This window comes from Microtus ochrogaster, chromosome 16 (assembly GCF_000317375.1).
Source record: "Microtus ochrogaster isolate Prairie Vole_2 chromosome 16, MicOch1.0, whole genome shotgun sequence".
In the NCBI taxonomy this organism is placed as follows: Eukaryota; Metazoa; Chordata; class Mammalia; order Rodentia; family Cricetidae; genus Microtus; species Microtus ochrogaster.
The window spans coordinates 45,330,407-45,344,579 of NC_022018.1; the positions used below are offsets into that span (position 1 = coordinate 45,330,407).

At 44.3% G+C, this 14,173-nt stretch overlaps 1 protein-coding gene across 1 annotated transcript in view; it reads right to left on the reverse strand.

The window, feature by feature from the left end:
- Nucleotides 1-12,735, reverse strand: part of Nedd9 (neural precursor cell expressed, developmentally down-regulated 9) — a 49,875-nt gene extending 37,140 nt beyond the window's left edge. Inside the window, exon 1 of the mRNA XM_005355082.3 lies at nt 12,536-12,735. Coding sequence (XP_005355139.1) covers nt 12,536-12,547 — 12 coding nt within the window. The 5' untranslated portion in view covers nt 12,548-12,735. The remainder of the gene's footprint in view (nt 1-12,535) is intronic.
- Between the last annotated feature and the right edge of the window lie 1,438 nt (nt 12,736-14,173).

A 14,173-nucleotide genomic window follows, 5' to 3' on the forward strand; every position in this document is an offset into this window, starting at 1 on the left:
TTCACCCGGCTAGTTTACGCCCAAAATAATTACATGGAAACTGTATTCATTTAAACACTGCCTGGCCCATCATTTCTAGCCTCATACTGGCTAACTCTCACATCTTGATTAACCCATTTCTAATAATCTGTGTAGCACCACGAGGCGGTGGCTTACCGGGAAGATTCTAACCTACGTCCATCTTGGGCCGGAGCTTCATGGCATCTGTCTGACTCTGCTTTCTTTCTCCCAGAATTCTGTTCTGTCTACTCCACCTATCTAAATACTGCCCTATCAAAAAGCCAAGGCAGTTTCTTTATTAACCAATGAAAGTAACACAGAGACAGATGACCCTTCTACATCATCTGAGTAACTGTTCATTGCCTTTTGCTCACCTCCACTGGTGACTGGAAACAGCCCCCAGGAAGGCAGCAGCAGGCTCCAGCTAGGTCCTTGGAACACTGGTCAAACTTCTGAGCACTGGTCCAGCTTATCCGACATTCCCCAGTGAAGACTATTCTTAGCCAGTGGACCACATTTCCATCAGTGAGCTTTAGTTTCTGGAAACTGCTTTTATTAAGCCCTAAGGATTCTGCAAATAACTCAGACCCTCTGTGAATAGTCTCACCAGCCACTTCGTCCCCAGTGTTGTGATCTAGAGTGATAATTCAATTCTGTTTTATGCATTTCTTACTGAGAGAAGCTTTAGTACATGATATTAGCTACTAGGTTCCAACAGGCATTCTTTGACAAGGTAGAGGATAACATTAATATTCCCTGTGTATAGCACTGTGTGTGTGTGTGTGTGTGTGTGTGTGTGTGTGTGTGTATGCTCATAAGGCTCCCAGGCATACGAATCTGTGCGCTGGCCTTGTCCTATTTGATGAGTGGTCTGTAACCAGTGTTCTTTTGATGATTTATAGTCCAAAGTGATGGCTCTGCTTGAAAGAAGTGAGAACATCTAACACTTTAACGTTCAATAAAAGGGTCCCAGAAAGAAATTTCAGCCTCCCAGGATTTGTGCTACATGATTTGGGCAGCATACCTAGGATATTGGAGCATTTCTTATGATGCTGGGTCCACTTCTTCCCTGTATCTGAATGGCTATCATAAATTTTCCTATGATATGAGATTGATGGAGGGAAGATAGCACAGAGTGTAAACGCACTGGGCCAAGCAAGACCGGCAACCAGAGCTCCATCCCTAGAAGCCGCAGTGGAAGCAGAGAGCCCACTCCTGACAGTTGTCCTCTGACCTGTACATGCATGCTCTACACACATACACACACTAAAGAATTTTAAAGCTAGAATTTTAAAGAATTCATTTTAGAAAATAAAAGCCCCAGGCTGACACCTGTTTCCATGCAAACCGTGAGCAGAGCAGAAACCTTTTCTCTGCGTAAGAAACATACCGTAAGGGCAGGTAGGTAGATACACTAGTATGTGTGTGACTTCAGAATGTCTAAACTCATGATGGAAGATGAATTTGACTGCAAGAAAAAGGAATTAGATTTTTTTCATAAGGATGATAATATTGTTACCTCTGTGTCTATCATATTATATCATATCATTGCAATCTACCAATCAGTCATCCTTAAGAGTTCAATTTTCTACTTGCCCGCAGCCTATGAGCTATGCTTAAGTGGTACCAAGGATCTTAACGAAGATGAGCACACATGGGTTCCTCTACGTTTTTAACATTGTCTTTGTTTCACAGCCCAGAAGGTCATAGATTAGATTAATGGCAGAGCCTGAGATCACAACTGGTTATCTCTCTGTCTAGCGTTCTTCCCCCACCACGAGGATGTCTCTCCGGAGACTCTGCTCCACCTAGGAATTTAGTGATGCTGCTGTTAAGCCTTGGGATTTCTATACATTTGTCCCAAGTTGCCTGGTTTTGCTAGTTTTCAATATAGCGTATTGGCAGAGGATCAAAACCATGGGGCAAGCGTGAACTCTTTGTAGGTTTCTGTCCCTAGATAAATCTTACAGGCGCCATATAATGACGAAGTCTTGACACCCACTCACCCAAAAGATAGGTTTTATTAACAATAAAACAACCTTTTGGATTCCAGCCAGCATTACAATGTTGGCACTGGATCATATCTGACTGCCTGTCTAGACAAATCCCCTAACATTCAGGGTAAGAGAAATAAGAATGAAGTTAAACAGGAGTACGAGAGTCCAATCCATTCGATTATAATGTATTTCCAAAAAATGATATCATTTCTCCAAAACCAAAACGCATAGCTGTAACATCTATAAAGTGTTTGAAAGTATGAAAAGGTTCTGTTTTTACATTCTCATGTATTTATCTTCCTAGACCAAAGTCTGAATGTGAGGTTATAATTAAATACATTAACTCAAATATACCACCATCCTTGTCAGAAACCATTTGATGAACTGTGACGTCGCCCTTTGCTGGGACTCTCGCACAAGTTACTTGAAAGGGGGTTGGGGAATACCTCAGTTTCTATATTGCTTGCCTTGCAAGCATGAGGACCTGAATTCAATCCCCAGAACCCATGTGAAGAAACACCAGACACAATGGTACCTGTTTGTACTGAAGAAGTAAAGACAGGTAGGTCCCTGGAGCTTGCTGGCCAGTCAGTCTAGCCTAACTAGTGAGCTCTAGAGTATGAGAGACCCTGACTCAAAAAAGCAGGGTTGATGATACATAAAGGAACAGGACACCTGATGTGAACCTCTAGCCTCTGCATGCATGTACACACCCACATGACTACGAAACCCTTCCCCCAAAGTCCCTTGATCTGGGTTTGTTGCCTTGCTGCTATTATCTACTTATCCTGTGAGCTCTTCAAAGAGTTTTAAAGTTTGGATCCACACCCTTGGCTAAGAGGGGTGCACACTCATACGCCATTGGCATTGCCACCTAGCAGTGGTCACAAAGATGTTTTGGAAGCTATGGTATCTTAGCTCGTCACGTTATTGAGCACACACAGCGTTCTCTACTGCTGAAGTCTAGGTGCATAGGGCAAGATTCCATGCATACTCAGGGAGGGATTCGGAAAGCCTTGGGAGAAACGGTTGCCTTAGAGATGGTGTGGAGGTTTCACACTTGGCCTGAGGGAGATCTTATGCTTCTAAGTATTTTGTAGTCTTCCCATGAACCAATAGGGGCTCATCCTAGAGGAGGAAGTTAGTTTGGGGTTAAGGTCTGTTACAGTAAGTCATCACTAAATTGTGGCCAACACTTCCAGGAGTGGAATTCTGTACTTCCATCTCACAAAACCAAAAAGGCTGTGATTTTTAAGCAGAAGTAAGCAATTAAAAGAGGATGGTAGCTTAGGGTCGAAGAGATCTTGTCCAGCCAATGGACATTTGCTGTTTGAAGACAGTTTTTGGTTGTAACAGTGTGTGTATTCGTGTCTGCATTATTGGAATCTAGTCCTGGGGTGTTGCTGGGTGCACAGACCAGCCCTCCACTGGCTAGAGAAATGGCTGCTAAACTTCCCTGGGAAAGTCTAGTTTCTATTCTTCTACTTAAAAATAATGGCAATCACCTCTGTTTCCCCATCTGCGAAGTCAGGAAAAGAAACAAGTTCTTGTTGGAAGGATTATGAGAGTTCACGGAATTGCATATGTCAAACGCTCTGAGTCCTCCAGGAGAAAGAGACTCTAGGAGGTGGGAGCAGTTACCGGCATACTGTGCTGAGCTCAGGGAATTGTGTCTTTAACTGTATTCGTCCTCGCCCCAAAAGAAAAACTCCTCCAGGAAAGGAACCCAGACCAGAAATGATCTCATCGTGATTATACCTGCCACACCAAAGGCAGGCACAGCTCACCGAAGGAAATTCCTCCCCTTCAGCCATGAACTAAGTTGCATCTGTAATTAAGATCTTAATAAGGTGGGTGGGAGGATGGTTACAGATGCTGCAGGCTATGAGGCAAGGAGCTACCTGACCAGGTTGAAAGCAGGAACAATTGAAATACAATCCCCCACTCAGGTGTGCCAAACAAGCCCACATTTCAAACTGAGCTTGCTTTCATTTCCAAAGAGGCCGATCCCTGTACGAAGATATAAAAGAGAACCTTATTATTTATGATTAAATGTGACTATGACTGTCTATGAAGAACCCAGCCAAATTCCCTTTACAAATGCTCATAATTACTTTCCTGCAAAACACTGCCATGACCGGAATGGGACAACTGATTGATCTCTGGAGCAGCTCGTGTTGACCATCTGTAGAGTGCCCATGTGTTTCTGAACTTTTCCATGGCAGGCCTCAGTTTCAAATATCCTTCCCATTGTCAGTCAATATGTCCCAGTCTTTGGTTTGTGAAATGTGGATACATCCATGAAAACCACACACACACACACACACACACACACACACACACACACACCAAAGAATAGCCTTGAAACTACATTTCTTGCTAAGGGATCTTTATCTTGGTTAAATTAAGAATTCAAGAGAAAAATGTGTCCTGGTAAGAATCTGTGATTGAGAAAAATGAATGTCCTTTTATAGATATGACAGCCTCGAATAAAGGAGTGGGGTATGTCCCTGGGGCCTCTGCATCTCTGGGATATTGTCTAGGAGTCTGCGTCACAGTGGATGGAGCCAAGAGGAAAAGGCTCTTGGTCTTTCTGTTGTTTCTGTCCCCATGTCCCATTTTCATATCACCTTGAACTTGGTGAGGAGCGGGACTGAGAACCATAGCCCAACACTGAGGTTCTAGCCCAGGAAGCTGGGGCCTCGGGATTCCGCTGTCTGTGTTAGTCCCCGGGTCACTTTTCTGTCAAGCTCTGAGCTGTGTTACAAGTGACAGGAACAGGAACAGAACTGGCAGATGGCCAACATTAAAGACAGAGATCTCAACAACGGTCAAGTGTGCACAAATCCGTGTGCCTGTCCTTTCCAGTGTGAAGGTTTTGTATATTACTGCTAATTCTAGGAGGTGGTGGTCTCGGAGGGTAGAGAAGCCCAGATCCATCTTTATCAGAAGGGAGCAGAGTTATGAGGACAAAGAAACCTCAATGAGTTCCAGCCGAATTGCCTATGGGATGCTAAGTTAAATCAAACACAATACACCACCAACCAGTACCAGTGAGCTTACCGTTACAATACAGAAGCCACCAACAGACTTCTGCCTAACAAAAAGAGATGAGGACAAATATGTAGGGCATGTCACACTGTTGAAGCACATAGCACTTCAACAAGAGGGGAGGAGACATGGCTCCAATCTGAGCGTGCCGTGTGTTTTCATTACTGCAACTTTCCACCGAGTACCACAGGTGAACCTCGTCCCTTCACTGCTCCCCATGAGAATACATAAAGAATTAAAATTGATTTGATTTCAAAGGGAGCCATCAAGTATTTTTGTGTTTGACAGGGCTTGTATGTTTACACATTCATGGTTGTTCCATCCTTATTTCTGGTGAGCACACATGTCAGCATTTCATACAGGAACTTTTTTGGGGGGGTTAACATCTTGCACCTTTACTGTGACATACTGGAAATATCAGGAGGAATTCAAATTTGCAACACCAAGATCTGCCAAGAAACATGACACCTTCCAAACTGGCCCCAGCTTTGGAGCATACATAGAATTTAGTGGATATGGTAAAGTCCAAGCAAATGAGGAAAACATTCCAGTAGCAATTCTGTGTGTAAGTGTGGAGTTGTTCATTGGGTGTATGCACGTGTGTGCCAGTGCATGTGTGCACAGAGGGCAACAGCAGGCATCTTCCTCAATCGCTCCCCACATTGGTTTTGAGACAGGGCCTCTCACTGAACCTGGAGCTCACCTATTCATCTCACTTGCCTGGCCAATGAAACTACAGGGGTCTTCTTATGTCTGCCTCTCTAGCACAGGGATCGTAGGCTTTTGACAGGGATCAAACTCAGCACAGCAAGCCCTTTACCGACTGAGCCATCTCTCCAGCCCTTCCACTGACAATCTTAATATATTCATAATCGGCTGTCCCCAAGCCCCACCTCAGCCACGGCAAACTGATGTCACACACCATCAGTACCAATACTCTCGGGAGTACCCATTCCATTGTCACTAGATGATATGCCTCCCTCAAGTTACCCAGATCACATAGTCTATTAAAAGCACCCTCTCAAAGATTCAGCCTTTCCAGTTAGGGGTGAAAAAGGTCTCCAACAAGATCACTTATCTTACAATGGAGATCCTTCAGGAAGAGTCCTGGCAGCCGACTACAGCTCCCTGGCATGCAGAGTCCTCATTAGCCAGTAAGAACTACCGCAGGGAGATGACTGGAATGTTCAAAGTAAATAAGATGGAGGGGGTGTTGTTGACGAAGTCTAAACAGGGCTTTGGGGATTTTTGTCTTCTTTCCATGCCCGGGCTTTTTGCAATCAGTTATTGCCTAGGAAACCAGCAGTTCTGGCATTTTAAGTTGGAAATATTGTATTTGTTCCCAAGGGCCCCGCTGCGTTTGTCTTGGCAGAGAGGCTTGGTAATTAAGTCTATACGTTTCTGAGGATAGTGCTGCGGTCCTGGGGGCTAGCATTCCAAAGGAATCTGTCCACTCCTTTCTAACCCTAAGATGATATAAAAATAGGTACCTCTTACGATGTTACACTGACATCACTGGGTCTGCAGTTGATCACGAATGAGTTAATCCTGAACGTCCCACATCACCCCCAACTGACTTTCCATGGATTGCATCTGTTTAAATGGATGGCTTTCTGTTTTCCTCATAGCCTTTGTTAAGGGTAAATAGTCTCTCCTACCCCCGGTGTGGTATGTGTATATGTATATGTGGTCAACTTGTGTGCATGCGGGAAATAAATGTATGTCCTGTGGCTGGCAGAAAACACTGGCTATCCTGCTCTGTGATTCGCTGTCTCATTCCCCGAGATAGGGTCTCTTGTTGAACTTGGATCTCACCATTATAAAACTAGGCTACTTGGCAGCAAGCCCAAGCCATCTTTCTGTGGTCATGCCCTTCCCCCCCCCCCCCGCAATACAATAGCGCCAGGGTTGTAGGCATGAGCAGCAGCAACAGGGTTTTTTTTATACCGTGCTGGGGATTTGAACTTGGGTCTTCATGCTTGTACAGTGAGTACTTTTTTCTACTGAGCCATCTCCTGTTCCAAGAGGAAACAAATGATGTAGAGAAGACTTCTTAAATCTTTTACAGTATAAGGTTAATGCATCTGTGTCTGTTTAGGTTTACATCTCTCTCCATGGTCATGGGCCCTGATGGTACTATCCATGATGAAGTTATCATCATATTCCATCACTACTCATAGATTTGTGTGTGTATCTATATATATCTTTATCTACCTATATAAAATCATCTATCAAAAATTACATACATCGCTATTAGTTATCAAATGCCTACTATGTCCTAGGAACCAATGACTTTCATACATTATATTCTTGCAGCTAACTAGTAAGACAGAGATTTAAAGTAGTTGCCAAAAAACATAGTCAGAATGCAGCAAAAGTGGGATTTGAAACATGAATACTTCTATGTCACATAGAAAAAGGCTGTTGGCATAGGTGTTTTCTGTAATTCAGCATCGGACTACAATATTTGCCAAGTACCCACTAGGAGAAAGTCCTGTAATTTCAGGAATTCCAAGTTTGTCAATAACAACGAAGAAACCAAACCTAGGAGTCACTGGCACGTGGGGGCTCTGTGCTGTAGGCATGCTTCTGGGTCCCTGGACCTGGGGTCTGCATTCCGACCATGTACACTCTTACTGTGGAATACTCAGTGAGGCTCAACCATCTTAACTTAGTAATTGGGATTTGGACATGATCTTGCCATGAAACCCACCCCAACCTTTCAATATCTAGCGAGTAAATACACTACAAGGAGAGCTGGGGCCAGCTAGCATTCATTGTCTACTTTCTGTATGCCAGGATCTAGGATAAGAACTTTATACATTGGCGTAGACTTCAAAGTAATAGTACAAAGCAGTTAATACCATCTCAAATTTGCAGCTAACCTGAAAGCTCTGGGAGTTTAATTTGCCCAAGACCATAGGGCCTTAAGTCCCAAGGAATGGAAATGTCTTCCTCCACAAGCCATCTTGTTCCTCTTACAAGAGTAGACAAAGCCAAGTCCCTACCTGTTCAAGACTGACAGAGCCTACATTACACTTTCAACAAGGGTTTGTCTGTCAGTATGCCCTTACATACCAAGAAAAGATGGGCCTCTTGCATTCAATGAGACTTCCTTAAAACTGGAGTCCACCACCGGTATCGTTTAGATAGTGGTTTGATTAAATGGGGTTAATAAGCAAGACAGAGTTAACAGCGTAGGGCAGAGGTGAAAAACGTAAGAGATTAGAGGAGACAAAGGTTTAGACTTTCATTGCTTTATGGCGTGGATAGATGAGGAGGCTTTACCAGTGGGAAGTGACTGGCTACCCAAGTCACATAGGCTTGGTGTCGCATGCCCATGAAAGGAATAAGAACCCCCCACAGGGAGTTCAAGGAGCAGCCAACATGGGGGCAGAGGCTGCACACTAGACTGTTATGACCATGTAGGTAGCTGGATGGGAGGAGCCCCACAGGATCTGATACTAGAGACACATAAGAAAAGGTAAGATCGGTATTGCCGTAAAGGCACAAAGGGGAGAGAGAATCTGCCAAGGCTGTGAGAGGCATCGAGGCAGGATTTTGTCTAGCTTTGTTCTATTTTGTCAGAGACTGGGGGCAGAGGACATGGGAAGGCACTTGCTAGGTTCTGAGTACAAGCGTAGCATGTGGTCCACCAAGAAGAGGGTGCTGGAGGGATTTAGGGTGTGTTGCTCAACGTGTTAAACTTGTTATTATCAGGACACCTGCATTTTGACAAAGCCTCATCTCTGTGTATGGAAGACCTTTAGCTCTGAAATGGGTTTGCTAAATAAATATAAGACCATAAATAATGAAGCTAAGTTTTTTTTTTTTGAAACACCTTCTGGGGCTTTTCAATCCACAGACAATATGCAGCATTTTAAAAGCAGGTGGGTATAGTCGCGATCCTAAACTGGAATTGGAACACAACAATTAATCAAAAAAATATTTTACAGCTGAAACATCAAAGCACAAAGAGAATTGATATTTCTGTATGTTACAAATAGCCATGTTGGCTAAATCAATTTCTCTAACTTCTCCCTTAAAACAACTTTGGAAAATAAAAATATTTTCAAAGTTCCTCCGCAGAAGCTTTTCATTATATGCTTCTCTTTTCCTTGAACGACTTTGCCCCCATTCAGCTGGACCACAGTAATCTGAATTCAAGACTGTAGGTATTTTTAACTGTATTGCCATAATTCACCGTACTTTACTTTTTTAAGTCAAAACACTTAAGAGTGACCTTTTCTTCTATAATGACTAGAAAATAGATTAGATTTTGACTAAAGTAGACACTTAAGAGTTATGAAATTTGACCAAGCCACAAAAGCTGCTCAGCCACGGGAAATTCCTCACAAGCTGTACTTGCTGAACATCTTCCAGGCCTGGGCATGAAGTGGAGAGGACCTCATTCCTGGCCCCTACTATGTGGGCAGGGCCCTCAGGGCTTCTGTTAAAAACAGGGACTGGAACTGGTCCCTGAGCTTCAGGACAAAGGGCAACACCTACCAGCCACCTCCAGACCCTTGAACAAGCAAGCCAAGGCCACGAGAAACATATGATATACATTAAAGGGATTTCTATATAGAACTTTTTGTTACTGTCATTGTCTTTGAGACAATGTCTCACTATGTACCCCTACGTACCCTGGAACTCATAGGGATCCACCTGCCTTTGCCTCCTGAAGTCCCGGGATTAAAGGGGTGCTCTATCACGCCTGGCTTCTTTAAGTAGAATCTTAACAGAGGAAACCCTCAACAGCTACCAATCACCCAGGCAGACTTTTCTAAGAGAAATGGAACATTAAACACCTACGACAGGCTTCACATGAACAAATAAAAACGTAAGTGAAATAAAAGCAAGCTCGATGTATGCTAAGCAGGCAGATTTGCCCAGAGCAACAGCTTGCATCCTGTAGCCCTCATAATTGTAAATAATTGCTAGCTGCCTGGAGCTGTGGATTTTAAGGACAAAATAAGTGGAACTTGATTGTTCCCTGGTTAGGGACTCTAAAGTAGCTAAACAAGACCATCCAGTTAACAACAGGAGGCAAAAAGGAAAGAAAAAGAAAAAAGAAACCTTTTGAACGGAAAAAGAAAGCTTTTGACTCTGACACGCATCTTACAATGATCCATTTTTAAGTCCATGCTGGATTTATAGTTGATGGAGCAACATAGTGCTTAAGAGATAATTCCAGACTCCTGGTTTTACAATCTAATAATTATCTGGTTTTACTACTTAAGTAGCTCAAATTCAACAAAAAATGCCAACTTTGTATTTCACTTTGTAGAGTTACCACTGGAAAAAAAAAAGGAAAAGAAGTCTATCCCGAGGGAACACTTGGGATGAAAGAGTTCTGAACTTTCTGGAACCAGAACATACCAGTCAGAGGGATGGCTGTTTCAGGGAGCTGCAGATGATTTTTGTTTTAGTTGGTTTTTTTTTTTCTAATAATCAACAGTATTAAATTGAGGTCTTTTCTAATCCTGTGCTCATGAGCTGGTGGTGCTGGAAAAATTGCTTGGCCTCTATGGGCCACAATTACTACCTCTGGAAACAAGTGTGTGTGCCTTAGCACTTTAGAGAGAGCTCAGTATGGCCGTCTCAACTCTCCTCAGCATGCCCCTATTTAGCATCTCCTACACATCATGACTAATTCTCTCCTGAAAGAAAGTTGCCTTTTATTAGCTAATAGGCTTCATGACAGGAGGAAAGCGGCTCATTTCTACCCTGGCCAACACAGGGTGCCTATGTGTCATCTGTGTACTTGGGGAGCTCAGCCTTTTTGCTGGTGGAGTTTCCTATGATAATAATAATAATAGCAGTAACAACCACCGCCATGTTATTTCTATTGCTTGGCACTGTGTTCAACTCTGGGTAGACCCGTCCAAGTGGGAGGCTTTCCCCAGTTGCAGCTTCTCACCTGCAGTGGGCTTCACCCATCCCCATGACATTTCTTTCCATAAAGAGCAAAGCTAAACATGATGAGGTCACTGAATCAAGGTGACTTTAGACTTCGTCACTTTCTTGACTGCAGCGCTCACAGCTCACATCCACCATTTCATGTTCCAGGAACAGCCAGAGGAAATCCTTTCCCTTTTCTCTACAATACAGTCCTGATTCAACAGCAGGGAGAAAAGGAGAGAAAAGAATTCCAGGCGAAATATTATGTAGCCCCAATCAGTTATGTGAACAAGGAGACAGCAATGGGGAGAGAAACTTCCAAAAAGGATTCTGTTCCTGCCAGGTAGGAAGCTGCATCTCCCACTGAATACCGGAGCCGTCCTTTCTTCTGCTTCTCCCCACTGATGCCCCCAAAACGGAAAGCTGATAGTGGAGCGATAACGGATACCTGTGTTGTCTCCAGACTGCTGGAATTTCCCCAACAGCCATTACCTATGCTTTACAATAAAGACTGGGCATTTCGGTTCACAGTTTTCAAACAGGATTTACAGACACTGGACACAAGATCTTGATGTTAAGCTGTGGCTTTTATCTACAGCGAGTGTTTACAGCCTTCTATCCAAAAGGAAGGGTCAGAAGCTACCTGCCTCAGAGGGAAGCAAAGTTAGCCCCTTCCAAGTCAGTTAAAAGGATCTGTTAAGCCACTTCACCAAAATGAACTTTTATAATAGCACTGTCCTTTGAAAGTAGAGGCCTATTCATCATTAAAAAAAAAAAAGGCATGGCTAAGTCATTGCGATCTGCTACTGGGCCAAGTCCCTTGGAAACCGCCTCCTTAGACGGGATGTGCTGAGCAAGTCATAATCATTTTGCCAAGAGTAACCCCAGAAACCGTGGTGCAAAATGCAATGGAAACTAATGCTGCCAAGATATGAGCACGACATTCTGTAAGCGTCAGGGAAAAGAAGCCAGCCGGAGCCTTCATACTTTCAGACCCGTTTAAAGCCCAATACAGTGTTACCCAGAAATGACTAACACTCATTTATTCATAAAGCCAAACTATATAAGGATGCGGGAGTTCTCCATCATCAGCCCTATCATAGTTCCTGGATTCTTTGCTTCTACCGAAGAAAGTGCCTAGAGCAGACAGTTTCCCAGATCAAGTATTTAAGGCAAACTCTGAAAACGTGCTTTTAGAGTCCATTAAAGACTCAGTAGTTCTGATTCCTCTTATTAAGGCTCCCCAGGTCGGCACTGGTCAGGCAGAGACCTGCGACTTGCCTGCTGGGATGCGAGTTAGACACCTCTAATCTCCAGAGGCCGCCTGGTCCCGCCTCTATGCTAACTTTTCTCCAAAGCCTTCCGCTACTCAGGGCAGCTTTCAGAGCTCTGTACCGCGAACTAGCAGATCTAAAAGCGCAAGTCTGCTTGCGGATCAACCCTAGAGCACCGCGGAAACGAGATCAGACGCAGCTCAGTGAGACCAGACACACGAGGGATCCCCGCAAGGTTGTCACGGTGGGAAACCCGCAGGCACGACTGTCCCCAGCTTCCCAGGAGACGTGTACAAAATGAGCTCTTACCTTATACTTCATCGCGGCGGTGGTCTGGTCGGATGAGCCCTGGTCCTATCCTAGTCACTCAGTGAAGCACTGCAGTGCCCGCCCCTCCATTGAGCACAGGGCTGGACGGAAAGGAGAACCTTCGCCTCCCGCGCTCTGCGGAGCCTCTGAGCTCACAGCTCGACCGAGACCTGCAGATCACGGCCCTTCATTGACATACTTCGCCGCCATTGGCTGGTGCGGGGGAAGGTACTGCCTCCACCCCGCCCACCTCTAACTTCTAAAAGGCTCCGACAAAGAGCGTGTAATATGATCATTTCTTTTCACGTTATCAAAAGGGCGGAGGAGAAAACAGAAAGCGAGGAGGCGGTCCAAACCACCCCGCGAAAGAAATAAAACTTTAAAGAAGAAAGAAATAGAAACCAGACAAAGGAGATACGTTCCTTTTGAGATTAACCGAAAATTTTAAAGAGTCCGAATTCACAAAGCAGTCTTGATGATCTCGCTTCCTGTGACCTAGCAACTAGTTCATACACCCATTTCATTTCAAAGCCATTCACCTCACAATGTCTACATGAAACGAGCGGGGGAAACAAAAGGTTTTCTGTCTCCAGACCCCCCCTTTTTTTTTTTACTAACCACCCCTGCTGATAACTCTCTCTGTGTCCCTTTCTTTTTCCTTCCCTTTTCTGTGGCCCTTTCTTTCTTTCTTTTCCTTCCTTCCTTCCTTCCTTCCTTCCTTCCTTCCTTCCTTTCTTCTTTCTGTGTTCAAAGTACTTTGCAAAGTCAGCCTGCTAGGAGCTGGAAAACATTTCTCCTTGGTGAAAAGGAACTCACAAGCACAAAGTTTTCCAGGACTATCTCACTAGGACCTCAGAGAGAGGAGTGTCAGATACATTAAGAGCCCTTGGCAGTCTTTGATGAGGATAAAGGTTGGATGGGAACCCATGAGGATCCTATAGAACATGTGCTATAGATCACCCCTCTTCGTCCAGCACTCTGCCCTTTGCTGGCATTGCCAGGTCAGGCTTTGAACACTGAGGCTTTTTCCTGCTGACCTCTCTCCCCAGGATGACCGATTAACCCACTCACACTTACTACCCAGGGAGAGGAACCCCACTGTTTGATAAGCCTGGTTAAAAACTGAACAGATTCTCCCTGACAATGCATGGAATATGATTTGTGTAGCTGTTCCGTTTTGAGATTTGTCTAGAGAAAGAGAATCACTCAGGAGAGGACAGAAGTTCCTTTTCCTTGGGCCTCAGGATTTGGAGCATTCAATAACTATCCCCTAGTTGGGATGCAGTCCAGCCAGACTGCTCGACTCAGTTGGAAAAATCAGCTCTTAACTTTTTTCCTGACTAAGCTGAACCAGAATTCATTTTGCCTCCCACCTCCCTCTCTAAATTCCCAATGGATTAAAACTTTTGAAAACAAAAACGATTGAAGCAAAAAGCACAGAAGAGCAGGTGCCCCACAAAAGTGGTTTCTGGGTGTAGGGTTTACACATGAAGTCCATGGTTGGCTGTGGTTCTGGTGCCCTCGTCACTATGCCCCAGCAGCCTTGATGAAGTTGGTATCACTGGTCAGGCCTCTTCCAGGTCATGGCTTTTGCTCCTTGGCCTTAAGGCAGAATTGACCTAGGTGATTTGCAAGGTG